The sequence below is a fragment of the Bufo gargarizans genome, chromosome 3, assembly GCF_014858855.1.
Source record: "Bufo gargarizans isolate SCDJY-AF-19 chromosome 3, ASM1485885v1, whole genome shotgun sequence".
Classification (NCBI taxonomy): domain Eukaryota; kingdom Metazoa; phylum Chordata; class Amphibia; order Anura; family Bufonidae; genus Bufo; species Bufo gargarizans.
The window spans coordinates 478,245,109-478,268,404 of NC_058082.1; the positions used below are offsets into that span (position 1 = coordinate 478,245,109).

General features: G+C 43.7%; 1 protein-coding gene across 5 annotated transcripts in view; it reads right to left on the reverse strand.

The window, feature by feature from the left end:
- Nucleotides 1-3,271: 3,271 nt before the first annotated feature.
- Nucleotides 3,272-23,296, reverse strand: part of ABR (ABR activator of RhoGEF and GTPase) — a 353,402-nt gene continuing 333,377 nt past the window's right edge. For all 5 annotated transcript variants that reach the window (XM_044283775.1, XM_044283776.1, XM_044283778.1 and 2 more), the window contains 7 exons: nt 15,227-15,286; nt 13,435-13,544; nt 12,902-13,041; nt 12,683-12,817; nt 10,312-10,417; nt 6,630-6,777; nt 3,272-5,011 (listed from right to left, as the gene is read on the reverse strand). In XM_044283775.1, the coding sequence (XP_044139710.1) occupies nt 4,922-5,011; nt 6,630-6,777; nt 10,312-10,417; nt 12,683-12,817; nt 12,902-13,041; nt 13,435-13,544; nt 15,227-15,286 (789 nt within the window). In that variant the 3' untranslated portion in view covers nt 3,272-4,921. The remainder of the gene's footprint in view (nt 5,012-6,629; nt 6,778-10,311; nt 10,418-12,682; nt 12,818-12,901; nt 13,042-13,434; nt 13,545-15,226; nt 15,287-23,296) is intronic.

Below are 23,296 nucleotides of genomic sequence, written 5' to 3' on the forward strand. Positions count from 1 at the left end.
GTCTATGCACGACTGGAATGGAGCTTTATAACTTCACCTTTTGATCTCTCTATACACTACGACTTGCTAAAAGTTAGGTTTTAGGGCTTACTTCAGGTGGGATTTATATGGATACAACCACACGGGACGCATTTTGATGTGGAAAATCCATACATGTTACATGCAGGTTTGGCGTTGGCTTTCACCCTCTGCATTGCAAAGTGTGACATCCATGTCCGAAATGAGTTGACATGATGAAGATTTAGAAGCCACACCACAGGTCGAGTTATGTGCAGACCCCGTTGTGGACATTTTCTGCAGCGTGAATGAGAATTTATTATTATTATTTTTTTTTTTTAACACCCACTTTGCTTCTACTGTATACGCTGCCGTTTTTCTGCTTTGCAATTCTGCTGCGGTAAACAGACAGCATATCCACCACATATACTGTAAGGTTAGGGTTACACGGGGACATGCCGGGTACAACTACACTGCAACATGTCGTGTAACATTTTTCATAGTCAATGGTGTCGCACTGCGATATGCTGCAACAAGACAGTCACACAAAAATCCAACTTGGATGGATTTTTTGTGACTGCCGCAGTGCGACACAAATGTCTATCATTACAATTTTTTTTTAACCCTAGCCTAAGTGTAACATCCTAAAATAAAGACAAGACTTTCCATGAAGTTTTTGGAGGATATGTTTTTCTTCATGCAATATCCGGACCTCCACTTCTACTGAACAGAACTTGGATCACCGTAGTGTTGTATAACTGGGAGGGAAGGGTTGTAAAATAGATACTAAAATGTTGCCCTATTGCAGTCATCCGAAACTCACCTGAGGGTCGAGATGCATAAAATATCTGTTTTATAGGTCTGGTTTTCAGGATGCAGTAATAAAGCATGGCTGTAGACAAACATTAGTGTAAATGCTGCCTAAGTGCAATGTTGTTGAGCTTAAGGCTATGTTAAAAAAAAAAAAAACGTGCTAAAGACACACTGATCTTCCACATGGATTACAATGGGAAATCAACATGTTAATTCATACAGTGCTTTTTTCCACTGTGCGGGTTTATAAAACTGCACAGTGGAAATAAGGGACCTGTCCATTCACGATGCCGATGTTGTATGTAGTCCGCGTCCAGAATTCCCATGGGCAGCATAAAAAAATGGGCAGCATGAAAAACTGCATCAAAAACCACATCAGGTTAGGGTACTTTCACACTAGCGTTAGAAGAATCCGGCAGGCAGTCGTTGCCGGAACCGGAAATCAGTGTGCAAACGGATATCATTTGTTTCCGGATCCGTCTGACAAATGCATTGAAATACCGGATCCGTCTCTCCAGTGCCATCCAGAAAAAAGGATCCAATATTTAATCTTTTCACAAGGAATGCGCAGACCGGAAAACCGGATTCGTCAATGCGGCAATTTCCTGAACACTTGGTACCAGATCCGGAATTAATACATTTCAATGGAAATTAATGCCGAAATTAATGCCGGCAAGTGTTCCGGAATTTTGGCTGGAGAAAATACTGCAGCATGCTGCGGTATTATTTCCGGCCAAATACTGTAAAAGAGACGGAACGGAAGACATCCTGATGCATACTGAATGGATTGCTCTCCATTTAGAATGTATTAGGACAAAACTGATGCTTTTTTTTTTTTCCAGTATTGAGCCTCTAGGATAAAACTCAATACCGGAAAACTTTAACGCTAGTGTAGTAGCAAAAAAAAGTGCTGATTCCTGAAGCAGATTCTGCCTCCGTTTTTTTTTTCTAGCCTGCAAAAAACATACCCTAATAGTGTTGGAACGAGGACTAGGATTTTATCCTGCGGTTACAGAACTTTCTAAAAAAAACTAAACTGTATTTGTGGCCCTCATCAGAGACAGTAACACTCCCCTGGTATTAGTGGAGGGAGGATTTAGAGCCGAAGTACAAAAGTATATATTCTATGTAATCTGCCAAAAATATACAACACACAACTGGTGGTGGAAGTGATTTAAGGAAGAAATTCACAATATTTAGCCAAAAAAATTCCATTAGTCCAGAACAGAGAAAGCGCCGCTAAACTCTGAGCAGTGTCTGATCAGAACATCCAGAGTGCAGAAAACATTACCTGCGGGGTTCTAGTCTGAGGTTCCATGATTTGGACCATTTTGATCTTGTGCATTTGGAAACCTTTCCGCCACATTAAAGGAGGGAGTAACCACTACAGTATGGATAGGCTGAGTTTACCAGCCAAAAGCCTAATGCACATGTTGGTCAGTGATTTCCATGTTTTTGCTCAAAATCACTGATGGAGATCACTGACAAAACACTGATCATGTGAACCAGGCCTGAGGCTGTTATCACTCAAGTGTAATATGGGCACAAATCCCAATCCAATTGCAGGTATACTGAGCCATACTAACGGTATCATATGGATGCGATACTGGACCCGGGATCGATCCGGGATTTCGTTCAATATTATGTTTGACACTGGACGAAGGGGACATTCATACGACCGTATCTGTTTTGTGGTCCACGTATTGCAGATCTGCAAAATACAGATGCGGTCTGTGTGCATCCCACACCTTTCGTGGGCCCTATTGAAAAAAGTGCGTATTCTTAACTGCAAAACGGACAAGAATAGGACATGTTCTATCAGTTGCGGCTGGGCCCGCACAGATGTGGACAGCACACAGATGACATCCATGTACATTTTTGTGGCCCCATAGAAAATTAATGGGTGTGCGTGCAATGTGCAAAAAATGGGGATTGGATGCCGACCGAAAATACGGTCGTGTGAATGCACCCTAACAGTGATATAAACCGTAGGATAGTGGTTACAGCCTCTTTGTGCAGGGATCAGCAACCTCTGGCTGTGGTGAAACTACGACTCCCATTATGCATACCTGCTTGACTGTACTTAAAATACCCACAGAAGTGAACGGAACATGCTGAGAGTTGACGCTCACTTGGTCTCATTATACAAAAGGTGAATTGCATTCTAAGGGAGGGAGCAAATGATCCTCATGATTCCTGCAGCTCTGGATCCTCTCACCTGCAGTCACACATGCTTTCCTCTAAAGATATGGACTAGTTATCCACTAACCCACAGGAAAAAATAGTCCGTGGACAGAAGAGATCCCTGATGTGTTAAGGGTCATGTAAGGTTCCCTCAATGGAAAAAGAGGAGAGCAGATACAGTATATACTGTCAGTGGAACACTTCAATCTCCTTGCAATGGATGGAGAAGCAGAGCTCAATGTATTTTACCTCAAACCCACACTGCTTTTTCTTTAAATATAGTTTTCTGCTTGACTTTTATTTTTTAAACCTGTGATACAAATAAATAGCAAAAGAGGAAACAATCATGAAACCAATGTACTGCACAACAAGCTGCCATAGATTATCACATGAACGTCTGAATGGAGGAGAACACGCTCTGTTTAAGCATTTACACGGACATGGGGTTGTCCAGGACTAGAAAAACATGACCGCTTTCTTGAAGAATCAGCACCACATCTACCCACACGTTTTGGATGATACTGCAGCTCAGCCTCTATTACTGCAATGGAGCTGAGCTGTTAATATGAGACACAACGCATGGACAGATATGGCGCAGGCGTGTTTTTCCAATTCTAGACAACCCCTGGCGCTACAGGAGAACTGAACACTTACTGCTAAGATCCCTTGCTGGAGGTCCTTACAGCAGGACACCCTCTGATCAGCCTATTGTTGAGGAACCTAACAGAAGCTCTTGTCCAAAGCAGAGAAGGGCTTGTGTTATATGGACTCAAAAATGGAATATTCATTTTTTATATCACAATTATCCAGTCCTAGTATACAGATTTACCATCACACTTGAATGTATTTACCCCCTCCACTGTCTCCAATCTACACCTTAGAAAGGTTTTCATGTACCTTAGAGTAGAGTTTGTAATCATTTCAAGCATGAAGAGTATTGAGACCTTCATGCCCCAGGACAATATGATGCCCAAGTGGAGATTGTGAAGACCACACTGGGCGTGCAGTATACTGGCAGTATAGATTTGTTTGTATAGTGGAGTAAGAAAGGATGGAAAACACAACATTTCTCAATAGTTAAATCTAATTTTTGCAGGGACCATGTGTGCTTGGCTTTATTGTGGGACAGATGACTTCTCTGCATCTAATGTATATGATTCCAGGTCAGATGTGCCACCTCGCCGGTTGCTGTATAGTTCCTCATGCCCAGTGGAGTAACAAGAAACGTACCACCTTCTGAAAGCAGCAAAATCACAAGTGACGTATCCACCAGGAAAAGAAAATTTAAAAGGACCAAAAGCACTTTTCATTCACGATAGAAGACGAGCGTAGAAGAGAACTTCATGACAACGGTTTAGGTTTAAAAATGTTAGGACAGACAGTCTGCTCATATTCTGCCAAGTCTATGAAGGAAAATACCGCAGAACTGAGCATCCAAATGTTTCTCAACCTCCACTCTCCATGTGGAGGGGGGGTGGGCACTCATCAAACAATCCATTTTGGGCCCCTGTGGTCCCCAAGGGGAGGGAGGTTACAGTGCAGTTTGCAGTCTCCGGCACAAGGTATTGGGAAATAGGGCAGGTTAAAAGACCCTTTGGGTCAGCAGAGTTGTAAAGAATTTCTCAAACCATTCACTCACATCAAGGAATGTGGATAACAAGAAGACAAAGTTCTCCAAAGCTCTGCTCCGCCTGGGCCATGTGCTCCTACAGAGAATAATGCCTGAAAACCAATATACAAAATACAGCTTGTAACAAGGGGAGCACAGTGCTGGCTCGTTTACTTTTTTGTTTCCACTTTTCTGTACAAAAGGATTAGAGAAATGCACAGGAGCAAGTTGGGGGGTGCTCTGGGTTGTGGGATCCTACTCTTTCCTCCGAACGTCTTTTGCTTGCTTGCTCTTCTCCTGTAAGGTGAAGGTTCAGGCTCACACGTCTGTAGAATAGTACAGAGTGTTCCTCTTCAGCTCCGAAAAACTAATTGGAGGATGCTGCAAGTAATAAAGGAGAACCTGGACCTAGGGAAGAAACACAACAGCAATGGATCAATACGGTTGGGAAATGTAAACTTTAAAGGGCATCTATCAGCGGATTTGTACCTACGAAACTGGCTGACCTGTAGCATGTGCGCCTCAGCTGAAGGCCTCTGTACTGGTCCCATGTTCATATGTGCCCGCATTGCTGAGAAAAATATTTAAATATATGCAAATGAACCCCTAGGAGCAATGGGAGCGTTGCTGTTACTCCTAGAGGCTCAGCTCTCTCTGAAACTGATGCCCCCTCTGCACTTTGATTGACAGGGCCAGGCAGTGTAAACATCATCACACCTGATCCTGACAATCAAAGTAGAGAGGACGCGGCAGGTACAGAGAGAGCAGAGCCTCTAGGTGTAATGGCAACGCCCCCGTTGCCCCTAGAAGCTCATTTGCATATATTAAAACATCATATTTCCCAGCAATGCGGACACATATGAACATGGGACCAACACAGATGCCTTCAGCTGCCAAGTGCACATGTAACAGGTCAGCCAGTGTCATAGGGACAAATCTGCCCTTTAATCATCTTATAGTATACATATAGAATTCATCTACATAAAACATTAAGTAACTTTGTAAATATAATTGTAATTTTTAGGCTGTACTCCTCCAGAGCTAAAATCCATAATTCTACAGTCTTCAGGACTGAAATCATATTTTCTGCAATGATCACATTTACATGGAGAATAACTTAGGGCTCTTTCACACCTGCGTTCTTTTCTTCCGGCATAGAGTTCCGTCGTCGGGGCTCTATGCCGGAAGAATACTGATCAGGATTATCCTAATGCATTCTGAATGGACAGTCCGTCCTTCAGGATGCATCAGGATGTCTTACGTTCTGGAACGGAACGTTTTTTGGCCGCAGCAAATAGCGCAGCATGCTGCGCTTTTTGCTCCGGCCAAAAATTCGGAACACTTGCCGCAAGGCCGGATCCGGAATGAATGCCCATTGAAAGGCATTGATCCAGATCCGGCCTTAAGCTAAACGTCGTTTCGGCGCATTGCCGGATGCGACGTTTAGCTTTTTCTCAATGGTTACCATGGCTGCCGGGACGCTAAAGTCCTGGCAGCCATGGTAAAGTGTAGTGGGGAGCGGGGAGCAGTATACTTACCGTCCGTGCGGCTCCCGGGGCGCTCCAGAGTGATGTCAGGGCGCCCCAAGCGCATGGATCACGTGATCGCATGGATCACATGATCCATGCGCATGGGGCGCTCTGACGTCACTCTGGAGCGCCCCGGGAGCCGCACGGATGGTAAGTATGCCGCTCCCCCGCTCCCCACTACTACTATGGCAACCAGGACTTTAATAGCGTCCTGGGTGCCATAGTAACACTGAAAGCATTTTGAAGACGGATCCGTCTTCAAATGCTTTCAGTACACTTGCGTTTTTCCGGATCCGGCGTGTAATTCCGGCAAGTGGAGTACACGTCGGATCCGGACAACGCAAGTGTGAAAGAGGCCTAATAGTCATATTTCAAGGCAAGAAGCAGAAGGTTTCAGCTATGGACTGGTACAAGTGCTAAGGCCACATCTATGGTGCTGTGTCAGAAGTGAGCAGGTCCAAAGGAAACAATCAAGAGGCAGATGAGTGGATACTTACCTGTGCCATAACATCATGTGACCAGATATCGGATGCCAGGTTTGGATGACCTTTAATTTCCACCTCAGAGGGTCTAAGCAATGTGGGGCCAAAGACAGTGGCCAAGTTATGGAGTGACATCTTGTTAATTGGCTCTTTCTCTGCAACTCTGCAAGAAAAGAAAGAGGTTGGCGCGGTAAGTGTCTGGTCGCAAAAGTAAAATATGAAACCCAGTTATTCTCCTACGTGTCCATACTGGCAGTTCAATACTTTTTTCTTGGAAGCACATGTAGATGAGGTAAGCAGAAGATGACTTATTGTCCAACCAGTGGTTTGTATATTCTCTTTGCTATAACCATCAATCGCATGCAGATCTTTCAATTTCTATGGTGTCGCAAAAAATATGGATAGCACATGGATATTATTTGTGTGCTGTCAGCATCCGTGCCGCGATTGACAGAACATGTCCTATTCTGAAATAGGCATTTTTTCAATTGGGCCCACAAAAAAGTGTGTGATGCACACAGGCTGCATTAATATTTTGAGGATCCGTGATTTGCGAACTGCAAAACGGATGAAGTTGTGTGCATGCCCCTTTATCAATGCTTAATATTGGCACAAATGATCCTTCCTCCCGCTTACTCCAGGCTGGCTCTGGCACTGTTGGTTGGGGATCTCCACCAACACGTTTGCTCAGTTAACAAGGCTCTCATAAACGGGTAATAAATAATAGTATGAAATTCCCCCAAATCCACCCTTTTTTATCACATCTCTGTACCTTCTTGCCCATCCCTATTTTCTGTCAATATGATTCTATTATACATGTAGCACAGTAGTAATATTTTTTTGCAATCTTAAAGGGGATCTCCAGGAATTCTTCACAATGGCTGCCAGCAATCCATCCTGGAACGTAAAAAGGACAGGTTGCGACCCATTGCAGAACTGTTTTGGGTTGGGCCCTCACTACACACTATACTCTGGAGCCTGCCTTCATCTTCAGGCTGCTCAGACGGTCAGCTTATTGCAGGCAGGATACAATCATTGCCATCTACTGTAGAGCAGGAACTCTTATGCAGCGTCCAGTATTGTATCATATCTCCTAGCAGGTGTGCTGTGGACAACACTAGATGTTGGTCTAATGTGAAAAATAGCAGTCTACCCTGCTTTCTAGACAGAATGTGATGTCACTGGATGAACGTTTCTCTCATGGATGGGAGGGATCAGACTTGCATTTGGTATGACTTGGCACCACAATGCCATTTTGTTTGGAGGAAATGGACATTGATCATTTATGAGCTATAAACCATCAGCACAGTTACAGTATGATGTACAGCTAGTGCTGTGTTCTGGGATGACTAACGCATATTGCAGATATAAAAAAATTGTGTTCTGCCAAGAGAGCACATTGCACTTTCCCACCAATGCACTGTCCCATCTTAAGGTTCTGCCACACATGATCTGCTGCTATGAGAAAAACAGCTGCTGAATTCCCCCTCCTCTCATGTTCCCTCCTGAGCTGGTCACCCTCCAAGGCAGCAGATGTGGGAGCTGGCGAGTACCCGTCTCTTGGATGGAAAACTTGACTTTCTCTCTAAACTCATGGCCTGGTTCTCATGAAAGAGCAACTTAAAGAAGATTTGTAACCAAGAAACAAATGTTCTGTGTTCTAGTCACGATCATTACCTGGACGGAGTGTCAGCTAATTTTAATCTAAAGTCAATTTATCAAAGGCAGATGAAATTCTGAAGTGACCGCTACGTCTGTATACACACTTGCACTGAGAATACTATCAATCCCTAATAACACCTCCCCTGTGTACAACCATCAGTGACTGACAGCTATCTGTATACACATTTACACAGATAATGCTATCACTCACTAATTACACTTCTCCCATGTACAGCTAACAGTGACTGACAGCTACGTCTGTATACACAATTACGTAGAGAATACTATCAATCACTGATAACACCTCCCCATCAGTGACTGACAGCTATCCTTGTATATACACTTACACAGAGAATACCATCACCGATAACACCTCCCCCATGTACAGGTATCAGTGACTGACAGCTATCCCTGTATATACACTTACACAGAGAATACCATCAATCACCGATAACACCTCCCCCATGTACAATAAAGTCATAAAATAAGAGATTTAAAATGTAAAAATTACATGTTTTACTGAATCTTTTCCCACAAATTAAAAAAATAAAATAAAAATATTATATAGTGTATTACTGTACAGGAACGGCTGCATGAAGCGTACGGCATCATAGCAACCAATGACGCCGTGCGCTCATGCTGTCAGGAGGAATCCCGGCCGGTTTTCCACAGTCCGCTCTCGGCCGCGTGCATGAGGCCTAACACATAAGTACTAGAAAGTAATCAGAGACTCTTCCATGTTCCACAACTAAAACTGCCTGATGAAAAGCAGAAAACTGCTGAAATGTAGATTACATAATGGTATGCTAAATGAATTGACTGACTTAAACTATGGACACCTTTGACGTGGAAAAAAATATTTTTACATACGTTAGTGGTTACCTTAAGTTAAAAAGTTGCACCTGCACGTTCAGACGAACCACATATTCAGTTTACAACTGATTCCTAGTTTCAGACTTTCTCCATGTACATGTGTCCCTCCTAGTGATGCATGCTAGATGTGGGGTCTGTCTGTCCAGGATGCTGTTTCCGTCACTAGGTCTCATGTATCATCACAACTTCATTTCTGTACTGATCTCCTATCAATTGTACTGACAAACTCTGATGATGACTGAGGAGTGTGTAATTTCCCCATCTCCCCTCAAGAGGTCTACCAGGCGCTCTTCCCTTTCTCTGTACACGGATACATAGACTATGTGATATATAACCCTATGTAGACTCTGCGTTATCTGCCCTCCCTGAAAACACACATGCTCCCCACTCCCCAGACTGATCTTTTGTTTATGAATCCATCCCTTCTTGCTGCTCTCTCTAAGGGCTCATTCAGACGGCCATAAGTGTTTTGCGGTCCGCAGGGCCAGCGCTATATAGAAATGCCTATTTTTGTCTGCGATTGCGGACAAGAATAGGACATGCTCTATATTATTTCTCGGACTGCGGAACGGAACTACAGATGCGGACAGTGCATAGCCAGCCAGGTTTTTCTGGTTTTAGATCTACCTAAGGGCTCATGCACACAAACGTATTTGATTTCCGTGTCCATTCCGTTTTTTTGCAGACCGTAGATGGAACCATTTATTTCAATGGGTCCACATAAAGAATGGAAGTTACTCCGTGTGCATTCTGTCTCCGTAAGTCCGTTCCGCAAAAAGAATAAAAAGTCCTATTTTCCACATTATGGACAACCAGCCATGGTTTTTGCGGATCCGTTTTTTGCAGACCGCAAAATACATTTGGTCGTGTGCATGAGCCCTAACACAGAGAAGGGAGGGTGGGAGCAGAGACAACATATCCAGGAGCACTGTGCTAATCCATGAAGCAGCTGCATGAACAGCTATGTGAAAGCGTTACACACACACTACAGCAACAAAATGGTAGGGAAGTTTTAATGACTACTATTTAAAAAGTTGCTTAATTTTGTATTTAGGAAGCAAATCAACAAAAACAACACTCAGATGACGTTAAAAACAGTCTGACGTAGGAGCCCACAATTATTGAACTGTCATTTCAGGTTACCAGAGACTCTGCTTTTTACCTTTTTAAGTGCTGAAGCGAGAAGAGGAAGGTCATAAGATTAGGCTCGGGCAGGGATCGCAGAAGGTGCATCATGCAGTTTTCCTTGGCAGCTGGATCAGACAGAGCTGTAACCATGGAAACTCAAGAGGATTAGAAGTCACAAGCGGCGCACAATTAAAAAGAGGATAAATCCACAATGGGGCTTTGTAAACAGCTGCACCAGAGCCTATCAAGATGCATACATGTCTAGGTCCTGGCCTAGGAATGGCTGCTCATAGCTACAACTGTATAAAGCACCCTCAGCTGCTATCTGACATAGAAGCTCCACAATAAAGATGATAAACCACTACAAAGAACTGCTCTCCATACTGTAGAACTGCCACTAGCACGTTTCCACCCTGCATTTGGGAAGGTGGCACCAGCTGGAAATGCTACAGACATTATGGTAAGTAGGCACATTGATAACCGTACAGAGAAGCTCCTGGATCCACAAAGGGCGACTCATTATAGTGGACCCTTCACTGCAACGATAACCAGCTACACGAGTAGATAATCGGGGAGACACCTGAACGCTTGGTCCAGATAATCTGCCCATGTAAAGGTGCAGCACATCCTGCCGTTTTTGCAGGCACCTAAATGTTGGTTTCTGTTCAGCCACCTGCTGCCCAGAAACAAAGCAGCTGTATAAGGACGAGCGATCACAATGGCCATTGCTCATTTTCATACTGTGGAGGTGACCACTGCATGCAAATGCAGTGCTTCACCTCCACTGAATGAGCAGCCGACTGTCGGGAAGAACAATTCCTTCCTGGAAGTCTGCTGCTCACCTGAGCCTTTAAACGTGCCTATAGCGTGGCTTCCACCCCCCTAAACCTAGAATCTCAAAGGGGCAGTCATGGTTGAAATGAAGAGCTCCAGTGTAAACCATTAGATTTAAGTAATTTTCTGTCATTACTACACATATAAGAGAAGCAAATTTCAGAGGCTCTACTGTCAGCAAATCACGGATAGGTGCTCTCTCCAATATGGCAGTACCAATTGCCAAAAATTGGGTATATTATATATGGTCAAACAATGGAGGGCACTCAGATGGATGGGTATATATATAGAAAGAAAAATGGCGGCACTGGCTCCCGAGGGAGAAGGCGGGTGCACGTTCCAAAGGGAATGGACTGGTTTCCCTGATGAATATTCTAGGAAAAATGAGCGGCACTCCAAGAATAAAAGCAGTGAACCCTTTATTCACACCGGTGGTGCAACGTTTCGGCTCTAATCACGAGCCTTCCTCAAGCAAAGAAACAACTCAAATGACAGTGATTATATAGAAGATACAGAACATGTGGTCACAACCCAGTGGGTGTGTTCAACAATTCATAAAATACATAACAGTAATTAGCAATAAATATACATCATACCAATAGGATACCAAATATATATAAGGAGTCAGGTGTGGTGTATAACCATAAAATTTATTACACAATACACAGCCTTCAGCAAATCACTGAATGACTCAAACGTGCTAATTGGTCACAATTATATATGTCCTCCTATAGTTGGGAGGAGATAAAAGATAAAGTTTGCACTGATGTGCAGTTGGTTATTTATCCCAAGGATCGGTGATTTTAAGAGGGGGTGGAGAAATCAAAATCAAAATAGTCTTACCCCGTGGTAAGACTATTTTGATTTCTCCACCTCCTCTTAAAATCACCGATCCTTGGGATAAATAACCAACTGCACATCAGTGCAAACTTTATCTTTTTTAATTCAAGTTCACCCAGTGTACACTTATGCAGCACCTACATGCAGACTGATCACCTGCAACAGTAGGTTCTTATTTCATTTTATTTTATAATCTCTGTGCAAGTTTGTATCTCCTCCCAACTATAGGAGGACATATATAATTGTGACCAATTAGCACGTTTGAGTCATTCAGTGATTTGCTGAAGGCTGTGTATTATGTAATAAATTTTATGGTTATACACCACACCTGACTCCTTATATATATATATATATATACCCATCCATCTGAGTGCCCTCCATTGTTTGACCATATAGAAAAACTACACATATAAGACCAATACCAGACTGAGCACAGGTCTGATCACTGCAACAATTTGTTGGAACGTTCAGATCCATGGTTAGGACGAGATCTGCGGCCATAATACGAACTCGTATTATGCTCATGCCACACTCGTCTAACATACTGTATCTGCAGTAGATGACATTAAATGACATTTTTGCATCAGGCTCAGTTGCTGAACGACTTCTATAGATCTTGTGTCGCAGCCACTAAATAGTTCACGAAAAACTACAAAAATATAATGGAACTGACTTTCCTATAATACTTGCTATAGAGAAAATAATTATTACAACTGAGAATAGGGACATACCGATCCCTTCCATAAATGCCAGATACAGCTTGTCTGTAAGGAGAGGTTCTGGGAGCTCCCGGAAGTAAAGTTTTAATGTTCCAGCGATGGCATTGATGTCCATGTCACTAAGCATCATCAGAATGTCTTTATTATCTAAGAGAGACCCAAGAGAAGACCCATCAGATAAAAAGTCACAAACAACTACTTTACCACATGTTACATATGAATTCAACTTACTGGCATCAAATGCAGCCTTCAAGGCCTGGATATCTGTGGCCACTCCAGATATTCTGTAAATCCCAACCTCCTCAATGCCACGTTTCTCCACCTCCTCTATACATTGACGGACTATATATGGCACCTTGGATCTTTCCCGCCTGGTGAAGAGACAGGAATGTGCTCATTAAAGGACCGGTAATAAGCTTGGCTTACCAGTAGTGTTGAGCGAACTTGTGTTTTAAGTTTGGCGTCTAAAGTTTGGGTTTGGGTTTGGGTTATTGAAGTATCCCGTTATGGATTCCGCTACCACGGACCATAACGGAATTTAGAATCCATAACGGGATACTTCGATAACCTGAACTCGAACTTTAGACGCCGAACTTAAAACACAAGTTCGCTCAATACTACTTACTAGCTGTACAGGAGAAGATGAAGCTCATACTCCGACACCAGTTCTAGTAATTGGTGAAGTCACAGTAAATGGACACATTTAGATTTAACGGGAGCTCCACAAATCTGAGAGGGGAGGATGTTGTTCGGGGTCTACTTACTTTGTTACCACGCTGATTTTAACTCCAAAAACACCAGTCTGCTTTTTGGAGGGCGTCCTTTTCAAGCTCATATCCCGGCTGCTAAACTTCATGGAAAACTCCACTTTAATCTGGTGATAAAAAAAAAAGTTAAAACAAAACTAATAAAAATAATAATAAATATCTCCACAGAAATTGATGCATCTAAATCGTTTTACGAGTTGTACTGCAAATGGATCATAATCTACAACATGAATGAAAATGAACTGATGTAGGGAGATGTCAGGTATTCAGATAAGGCTCTGTTCTCACCAGCGTCATGTCTTCTGCTTATGATGGAAGCCAAGACGCGGTAACACCATAATAGATCAGTTTCTCGATAGACCCAGCACAGACTAAACCCATCAACTTTAATGGGGTCCATTAAAGTTCCATTATTGATGGCAAGAATGACGCTACAGACAACTCATCAGAAAATACCAGAACGCTTGATGAAAACCCGATAGGACACCCTGTTGGGACCCTCCTTAACCCCCCCAATGCAGATGTAAAGAGAACCAAACATTGCAGACTAATGATGAATCTCTTTGTAGGTAAAGCTTTGCATATCAACCAGAACAAGTCACTGAGCCCAATTACTGTGGTTTATTAATGGGATACATGGCCAAAATATAACGCTACTGGTTTTAGGATGGACGTATTTTTGATGGTGTCTCATTGACATCTGTGTACTTGAGGACCTGAACATTTTCACCATTTGCCAGAGACTTGACTGACAGCAGCCAAATGAAACTCTGACATCGTTTTTAAAGCAAAAAAACTCATCAAGTCAAGGGGATTTTTAAGACAAATACTTGATAGCATTATGGTTTAGTGAATTATTGACACAATGTGACAAGTTCTCTGGATTGCAAAACTAAAAGGAACGTGCAGGTTTTGCAGTTTACAATGGTGTCAGTTTATCAAGACGGGTGTTATATATGTCAGTCTTGATCTACGTCACGACGAATAAGTGTGCAAAATATATGAATATGCAGAGGGTCTAAATAAATGTGGCACATCTCTGACCCTCCACATGCCAGAAAACTGGTGCAGCGCTCCCCAATGTATGCAGGAGAAATACTACAGAAATACTGTACCAGTTATTGTGATTGAGCTCAGATTGATGAAGTATAAACTGTTAGTAGTGTTTTGTGAATGATCACACAACCAAGGTGGTGCACCCTTTATTTTGGGTTCTTTAGCAGGGTGTATGAGGCAGGAACACATTAATACTGGGTGGCATCTCCTCTTCCTACGATACAGACTGCCCCTCTGGTAACGGTCATACAGATGCTGGATATCCTCCTGTGGTTTGTCATTCCAAGCTCTTTCAATTTAAGATCTGTAGTTCAGCCAAGGTGGTTGTTGGCTGCAGTGTATGGGAGATCCGTCGCCCCATCCAGTCCCAGACATTCTCTATGGGGGAGAGATCTGGTGATCGAGCTGGCCAGAGGAGCTGCTGGATAACCTGAAGAGCGCATTGTGTAGCGTGGACAGTGTGTGGCCCTGGGTTATCTTGTTGGAACACCACATGTCCTAAGTCAAAGAAGGCAGTACCACAGGTTCCACAATGTCCTGGACATACCAAAGGCTGGTCAATATTGCCTCCACAAATACCAGATGGGAACAGCCATGGTAGCTAATGTCACCCCACACCATGACACCTGATGTTGGACCTAGGTGTCTCTGCACCATGCATGATAACAGTAGATGCTCTCCCATCCTCCTGCAACCAATTAAGCATGTGAATTTCACTGTATGTGTTACGTACCCCATTCATCTCGATCACATCCACGTGCCAGTTCTTGCTTTGCACGGCTTGAGGATCCAGCTATTAAAAAGAAAAAAGAAACCAGGTAAGACACGGTGTTCTATATTCCATCAAGTAGATTCCCGTTATGCAGCACAGATATACGTAATAACTTCAGACCAAGAGAGACTCATCTAGTAGGCATTAATTTCCTATTATTTATATAACGCTAACTTATTTCAATGGAAGGGGCAGTAGATAGATGGAGGTGGACTTAGGGGTACTGGGAAAGAAGGAACACTGTAAATACTCCATGCCTGTGCTGCCCCTAGTCAGATGCAAAACTCAGGAGCCCAAAGCTTCCATTACACCCTGCCCCACTGTGCGGGTATACAGCAATAAGCAGAATACCGTAACACAACAGCTTCCTCTCTCGTTAGCGCTGTCAATACCTTGACATTTCTCAACCGTACAATGACATTTAGGCCGACAATACAATGGCAGAAACCACAACCCTTTAATAAAAGGTAGGACAAAGCACCTTGTATGGCCTCAGATCTATTTCTACACCTGTCAGAAAACCACAAGTATTTCCCAACGACTCAAGAGAAAATCTATTTCTATCCAATTAGCCATGGGATAAACAGGCGAGGATCTGAAAGTTCAAGTTTCCATTTCAACAGGGTCTACCAAACATTTCTCATCTATTTATAAGCCCTGGGAAAGGCGGCCGGCCATTTCCTGCTTGACTTATTTTGCCCAAGGTTCTAAGTAAAAAAAAAAAATCCCTGCATGTAGTCATAATTCATGTCACTATGTGAGAATATACTCTGCTGTATATCCATCTGTCCAGTGCAATGTATGGGGCAGCTGATTTCAGATGTCTGTGCAGATATAAGGGTGGCCGCAGGAAAACAGAGGCCTCATACAAGGACCACACGGACGATAATGGCATCATACCCCAGGCAGACACTTACTTTAGTACTGCTATTCCGACATGCAAGTACTAAAAACCCTGGGAGCCACCTGTCACAGTCAGATTTCTAGATGCATTATATTTTGACCAAACACACAGCATTAAAATGGGCAATAGAAAAATACAATTATTTTAAGGTACGAACATACAGGGATGCCCTATCCTAGAGTGGTCATCAGGGTGGGTTCAGGGAGTAACTGTCCCCATGTACCCCCACGAGTCAGCAAAGTGAAGGGAAAATTACCTCCATTGCGCCAACAGAGGCTCCATATTTGCAGCTGTGCTTGGTACTACAGATTATCTCCGAGCCGCCGCCCCCCCGCCCAAAAAAATAATTTTAAAAAATATTTCAAATCATATATTTGATACACTTTTAAGGAACCATTCTACCCATAAATTGAGTGTGTACTTCTAGAGAAGTGATCTCCAACCTGTGGCTCGCTAGCTATTGCAAAATGACAACTCCCATCAGGGAGCTGGGAACATTGTTCTAGAGCCTTCAGGTTCCTGAATTCACACTGTTCACTACTACTAGCTGCAGGATCTAAAGCGGTGTGTGCCCGCACTAGGTGAAGTCACGGGTCACTGATTCTCATATTAAACATGTAGTTTCCCCATAATTCCCAATGAGCAGATGAGAATCAATGATCTGGTCATTTGGAGCCATATTCAACCAGAATGTGCCAAGTGGCAAATGTAGGAAAATCTTGTTGAAGATTGAGTGTTGGAAAACAACGTAGCATTTATATATATTTTTTTAAATAGACATATTAGGTTTACTTCAGGCGCATATTGCGGTGCAACAGTTAGTGGCGCCGCAGTCTGCAACTTCTAAATAAGTAGGCTTAGAGCAGGCAGGGAAGGGGACAAGCCAGTAGGCCCGTCTCATTTATTATTTTCTACGCCTGTTTCAGGAGAAGAAAACGGTCTAAAAGGTAAGAGAGCTAGGAAGCTGGCACCTCTTCATAACTTCGGCGGAACCACCGCCAGCTTAGGGCTTTGCAAAAACCTTCAGGAAAAAACGTGTTTTCTCCACTTTTACAACAGCATCGTAAAACGAGATGGGCCAGGCAACCCTAGTAACACTGTTAGGCCCCATTCACACAACTGTATTTTTGTCTGCATCCATTCTGCAATTGTGCTGATCGGATACGGATCTATTCATTTCAATGGCGCCGCAAAGAAGATATGACATGTCCTATTCTTGTCCGCTTTTGCGGACAAGAATAGGCATTGCTATCATAGGCAGCCGGTATCAGTGTTTTGTGGATCCGCAATTCGCGGTCCGCAAATGAGCCCTAAGCTGAACTCACACAGGTAATATCCAGATGTAAATATATGAGTGGATGCAGAATTATACCGCAGTCCTTACACTTACAAACTGGAGAGCGCGCTATGGATCTTTGTGTAATGTGCAGATTACATCGAGCCTGTTGTCTGTGAATACAAGTAGTAGTACTGTGTGCTATACTGATCACATCGGGTTTTGTGGCTTTCTTGCGCACTGACCTGTGAAGTTTTTTCGCCCTACTCGATATCCCTGTGTGAACCCTGGCTCACTGGAGCCAATATCTAAAACTTTTTGATGTAAAATTACCAAATAGTTTTCTTTGCAAGCAAAAATGATGAGATCCCATCATCCTACTGGTGTAATTACAAGGAGTAACGGACCTGAGTAAGATTATCCCCTCTCACATTTCCTCTGTATTCTCCAGGGCCCATCCAGTGAATGCACATAGCCCAGAGTCCCCCATCCAAAGCAACTTCAAAGGGATGCTTGCAAGATACTGGATAGAGAATATTATGCAGGCACCACTAACAAGCCTAAGTAAGTGCAATTCAGCTGAGCAGCGCTCACGAGGCAGCAGGTAGCCATTTTTTAATGCACCGCAAGCAGACTCCCCATCTCCAAGACCGTGCAGCACAATGAGGACATTCAAGTGCAGGAGACGGGAGGCAAAGATTATGACCAGCTGATGACATCCATTCATTTATCAGATAGCTAACCAGCAGCTGTAATAGTGCAAGGAACATCCTGGCGTCATGGTGCACTACACCTGGCAAACACATTCCCTATTGTGCAGTCAGCTGGAGGCCGGAGCCTGGATGTAATCCTTGTCATCTGGTACTAGTGTTACATGTTAATGGTCACCTTGAAGAAATGTGTTTCATTCATGGAATCCATAAAACACCACGACCATTGTGCTATTCATTAGCAACAGTCCATACTACGTAGAAGTCAACTGACAAGAGTGTTCCAATTGGAGGCCATGTCCAAGATCATACACAACACCGTATTCTACTACAATTCTACCAGACTATAAGAAGACAATCACAGGGTGCAAATACACCAAAAATAACAATTAAAATGTATATGGTCTGTTCTGGAGAAAAAACGTGCTAAAAAAACCGACACTGAACAGGAAAGGAAAGGGTGACGTGTTGCAGGACGGTGCACCGGCTCATTTTCCATTGACCTTGCTGTTGAATCTCGAATGTTATGATAGTCATAAAGTCCCATCCATGGAAACCGTTACAACCAGAAACCTGAGCGGGAAGCTGGTGCCCTCTGCATGTTTCTAATTATCCACGCCAGTCGTCAGCACAATGAAGGAAATATGGGGAAATGAGTCGACACTGGATATTTAAATGTAATTGTGAAGGCGCACACATCTTCTAATAAGATATCAAGCAGGCCGTGGAAGAGGCCCATTACCGTAACCACATCTATAGGTGCAGGAAATAGCAGCATTACGGACTGGCAGCTAGAGAAGACCATGCTCTCTTACAGATGACTGGAAGGAGAGGAGAGTTTGCTCCTTTGAGGTAGGATTTGAGATAATAGAGGCAGGGGCGAGCAACCTGCAGCACTCCAGCTGTTGTGAAACTACAATTCTGAGCATGCACCATTTATTTCTATGACAGTTCTGAGAGGAGCAGAGCAAGTATCCATGCTGGGAGTTGTAGTGTCACAACAGCTGGAGTGCCGCGGGCTGCCCACCCCCGAATATATAGACTATGATGCTTTCTCACTAGGAGCCACATACAATATTCTCCTAAAAGGAGCCTAGTCGTTTGTTAGGTCATACTTAAGTTGCAGAGGGGCAAAGGTTGGCAAAGTACTGGATTCAGCCTGTTGGTCCGAATAAGCAGGAACTGATAGGGGTTATAAATCAGATGGTACGGTTAGAAAGGGGGTCTATTTGAAAAGGTGAAGACTCACTAAACTCCAGAAGCAATGGGAGACTTGTATTCTTCATTCTGGTTTAGCCTCCTATGAATTGACGAGAACATGGCTGGTAGATACTATGAGAATATCTAGTTCTGCTCAGAGAGGAAGGAACACCAGTAGATGACTGTTGGGTGTAATGGGCGAGAGTAGAGTGGATACCTTCTAAGTCTGTGATGGTAACCTCTGGCACTCCAGGTGTGGTAAAACTACAACTCCCAAGATGTACACTTGCTTGGCTGCTCTCAGAACCTTATAGAAATGAATAGAGTCTGCTGGGAGTCGTAGTTTCACCACAGCTATAGAGGTGTAGAGGTTTGCTGAGGGAGATGAGGACACTGAACGGAAAATGGAGGCAGGGTGGAGGGGATTTTGTGGGGGTCATTGTACTGTACGTTTTAATTTAATTGCAAACATATCAATAAAAATGGATTGATAAAAAAATAAAAAATAAATGGGCCTAGTCCTTGTTAGTTATGTGGTTCCAAAATAATCCATGTGCCATATGGTGAAAGATTAAAGCAACCCTCCGGTTGGACTACCGATGCTCAGTGTGCTTCAGGCAGTCTAAGAAGCAATGAGGCCATCTTGGATGGCAGAAGAGGAGCCCTGGAATTGACAGATCGGCAACTGAAAAGGAGGGCACCATGCAAGTGTTCATTATCTGAGATGCCTCACAATCCCATGTGGCATGCTGTACATGTACATGCTGTACATTCCGCACATGATCCCAGCCTGGGATTACAACCTACAGTGCATGCGTGTCTCTTGCGGAGGTGCTAGTGAGAGACTCACACTCATGCACGCACTGCCGATTCTAATCCCAGGCTGGGATCACGTGCCGAATGTACAGCATGTGATCTCAGAAGTGCCGAACGCACAAGACCACGCAGCATCTCAGATAACCCCCATCTGTGATTTTTTTTTATTAAAATGGAGAATACATTTGCAGAATACCTAAAAAATAATGTGGATTTTCTTCATGGCAAGGAAAAGGCTTCTGTAAAACCCCATTCACTTGCACAGTACTTCACTGGATTGTTGGTGCAGATACCTCATATAAAAATATGCAAAAATATACTATGTGATAAATCAGCCTTAATTGGGTTGTACATCTAATTTACAGTTAGCTCAGGCAAGTTTATTTTTTTTCAATTTCATTGTGCCCCATGCTGTTTTTTTTAATTCCCTCTCAGAATGTCCACCTAATATGCTGCTGGTGGTCACACATGCTCAGTAGGTTAAACCTACCACCTGGATCCTCCTACCACCTGGATTTTTTTGCAGTGCCGACCGTCTCCTGCGGATCGCGGACACATTCACTCCGCAAATAGTCTGCACATGGACGGTGGCTGTGCATGTCGGACCACAATTTGCGGTCCACGGCACAGGCATGGGGCACACATGTTCGTGTGCATGAGCCCTTATAGAGTAGCTTACTTACATCTGGTGGCCTGAGAGGCAGAGCTTGCCTAGAGCTACGAAGGTATAATATCCCCGCAATCCGTACATAGCAAGGATGGATGCTTATTGTCATCTGCTATTTAAGAAGCAATGAGTCAAACATATTACCACCAGATAAGGGGTTAATCAGTATTCACTGAGTTCAGGATGTCAGGAAGTCAAATGGAAATACAATGCATATTACACCAATTAAAGCACAGCAAACACCCCAGGCGATTCTGACATGTCTCCTGACAGCTCCCCCAGGTCATCCCACTTCTCAAATAACCAGCAGATGGTTAAAGAACGGCCATGGACTGTCCCTGGACTGTTGTGCGACTCAATGCGGCAGTGATTCACTCCAGTCTGGCCAGTCCTTGACGCTGCAAGGTCATTAATAGCATCACTTTCCCTGTGTGTACCCGCGTCCTGACTCACTACGTGTGTGGGGACTCTCAGACGTCTCCGAGTTCATCAGTCATTATCTGAACAGGTCATAAACGCCTGGAAGGTAGGTATATCGACCCTGGGTTTCAATGAATCCTGACAATGACAAACACAGATAATTAGATAATGGTTTACCGGAACTGTAGAAATAAGAAGGGAGTGTGTCATCTGAAAATGATCAATTCTTTAAATTATGTTTTTGGTCAGATTTATCATAAACATACGCCACTTTTGTGGCATGAGTCGTGCGAAAACATTTTTACATTACTCCGCTGTTGAAAGTGACCTTTAGGTGGTTTTTGATGTACTTTATGTAGCCAAAGCCAGAAGTTACTCCAGTGTTTGGCTCAAACACTTCCTGTGTGAACCTAGCCCTAGGGTGGAACCTCCGAACCCTGGCAGGTTTCACGCACATGACTGCATTAGGCATCCATGTCTGATCCGCATTTCTTGCAGGTAGCACATGGACACTCTCATTGTCAACCATGTGCTGTGTGCATCCATATCCCAATTCCGCAAATTATAGAACATTGCATTGTGGACGAAATAAGCCATTTCTATTAATGGGAGAGAGATAAATGCACATGTAAGGTGTCCGTATTTTGTGGATTGCGGACTGAAATACGGATACAGTCATGTGCATGAGGCTTTACCTTCAGCAAAAGCAGGCGCTCTTATTGCAATTGGGACATTTGCTTTTTAAAGGGGTTCACTGGCCAACATTTTATTTTAAAGGGGTTGAGCAAGAATGGGGGAGTTTTTGGCAATCCCCCTATCAGACTTGGCAGGACCTGTGAAGGGAAGCTTACTTACCTGCTTCCCGGTGCCATCTCCCTGCCCCTTCTCCTTCCGGGGAAAAAGACAGTGCCAGGAATCAGGTAAGTAAGCTTCCCTTTACAGGTCTCGCCAAGGCTGGGTGGTGGGGGCACTTGTCCATTTCACCCCCCTATTGTTGCACAAACCCTTTAAGGCTCAGAACAGCATGAAGAAAATAAATCATTGACCCCAATGATGCCCTGTTGCTCTCCACTGTTCTCCGTTTCCTATTCCCCTCGACACTCACAATCACTGGCGGCAGCGGAATTGAAGTCGTACAAGAAAACGTTCGGATAATGTGAGATATGATCAGATGGACTAGACATGATAAAACAGTCCATAGGTGCATTGATTATAATGTTATTATGATACCCTACCTGTGCCATCAGTCTGACCTGGCATCCTGAGTTTGCTCATGTAAGTCATATGCGGAGGCTACAATATCCAGCTGCTATCCACAGCGAACGTGTGCTAACACTAACTATGCCGTGCACGCCTGGCGTCTATGGCACTGGGGTGACACGCATAGCAGATCATAGCGCACATTCTCGTAGCAGCTGCCTGGTGCCCCAGCTGGTGGCTACCACCATCAGCAATGAGCTGACTTATCTCCAGACACAAAGGCCACAGTCACGTAGTGATCCAGGATTACTTCTGGCCAGTCCATCAATGGTGCAGCTCTGTTCTTCCATCTGACTGCAGGCTGAATGCAATGTGATACCACTGTATACGCCACAGATTCTGCTCTGTTGAGCTACAGAATATACGCCTGATACCAGAGTCCCCATACAAAGCCCTCATACTACCGGCATTGAAATCTAGAGACGCATGTAAAATGTCGAATGCGTTTTACAAATCATTTTATTTTCCGAATTGCATAAAGCTCCCATTTAGTCACGTCAAGCCGTTCCATCCAAGTATTCTTATGAAACCTGGGAACCGGCTAATGCCACACAACTCCAACCCAGAACCCCCCCCCCCCCCCCCGACCCTACCACGGAGATCTGATACTAAAGTCTGTGTACATTAAACATGGTTTTCGTGCTTTGATGTACGAGTCCCTCTCACAGGACGCAGATGGTAGCAATCTGCGCAACAGAAAACAGACTTCTCAGAAGGGTCAATGTCACCATAAGGAATGTGATGTTACCAACCAGGGCAGGAAAGGAAGATCTCAGCA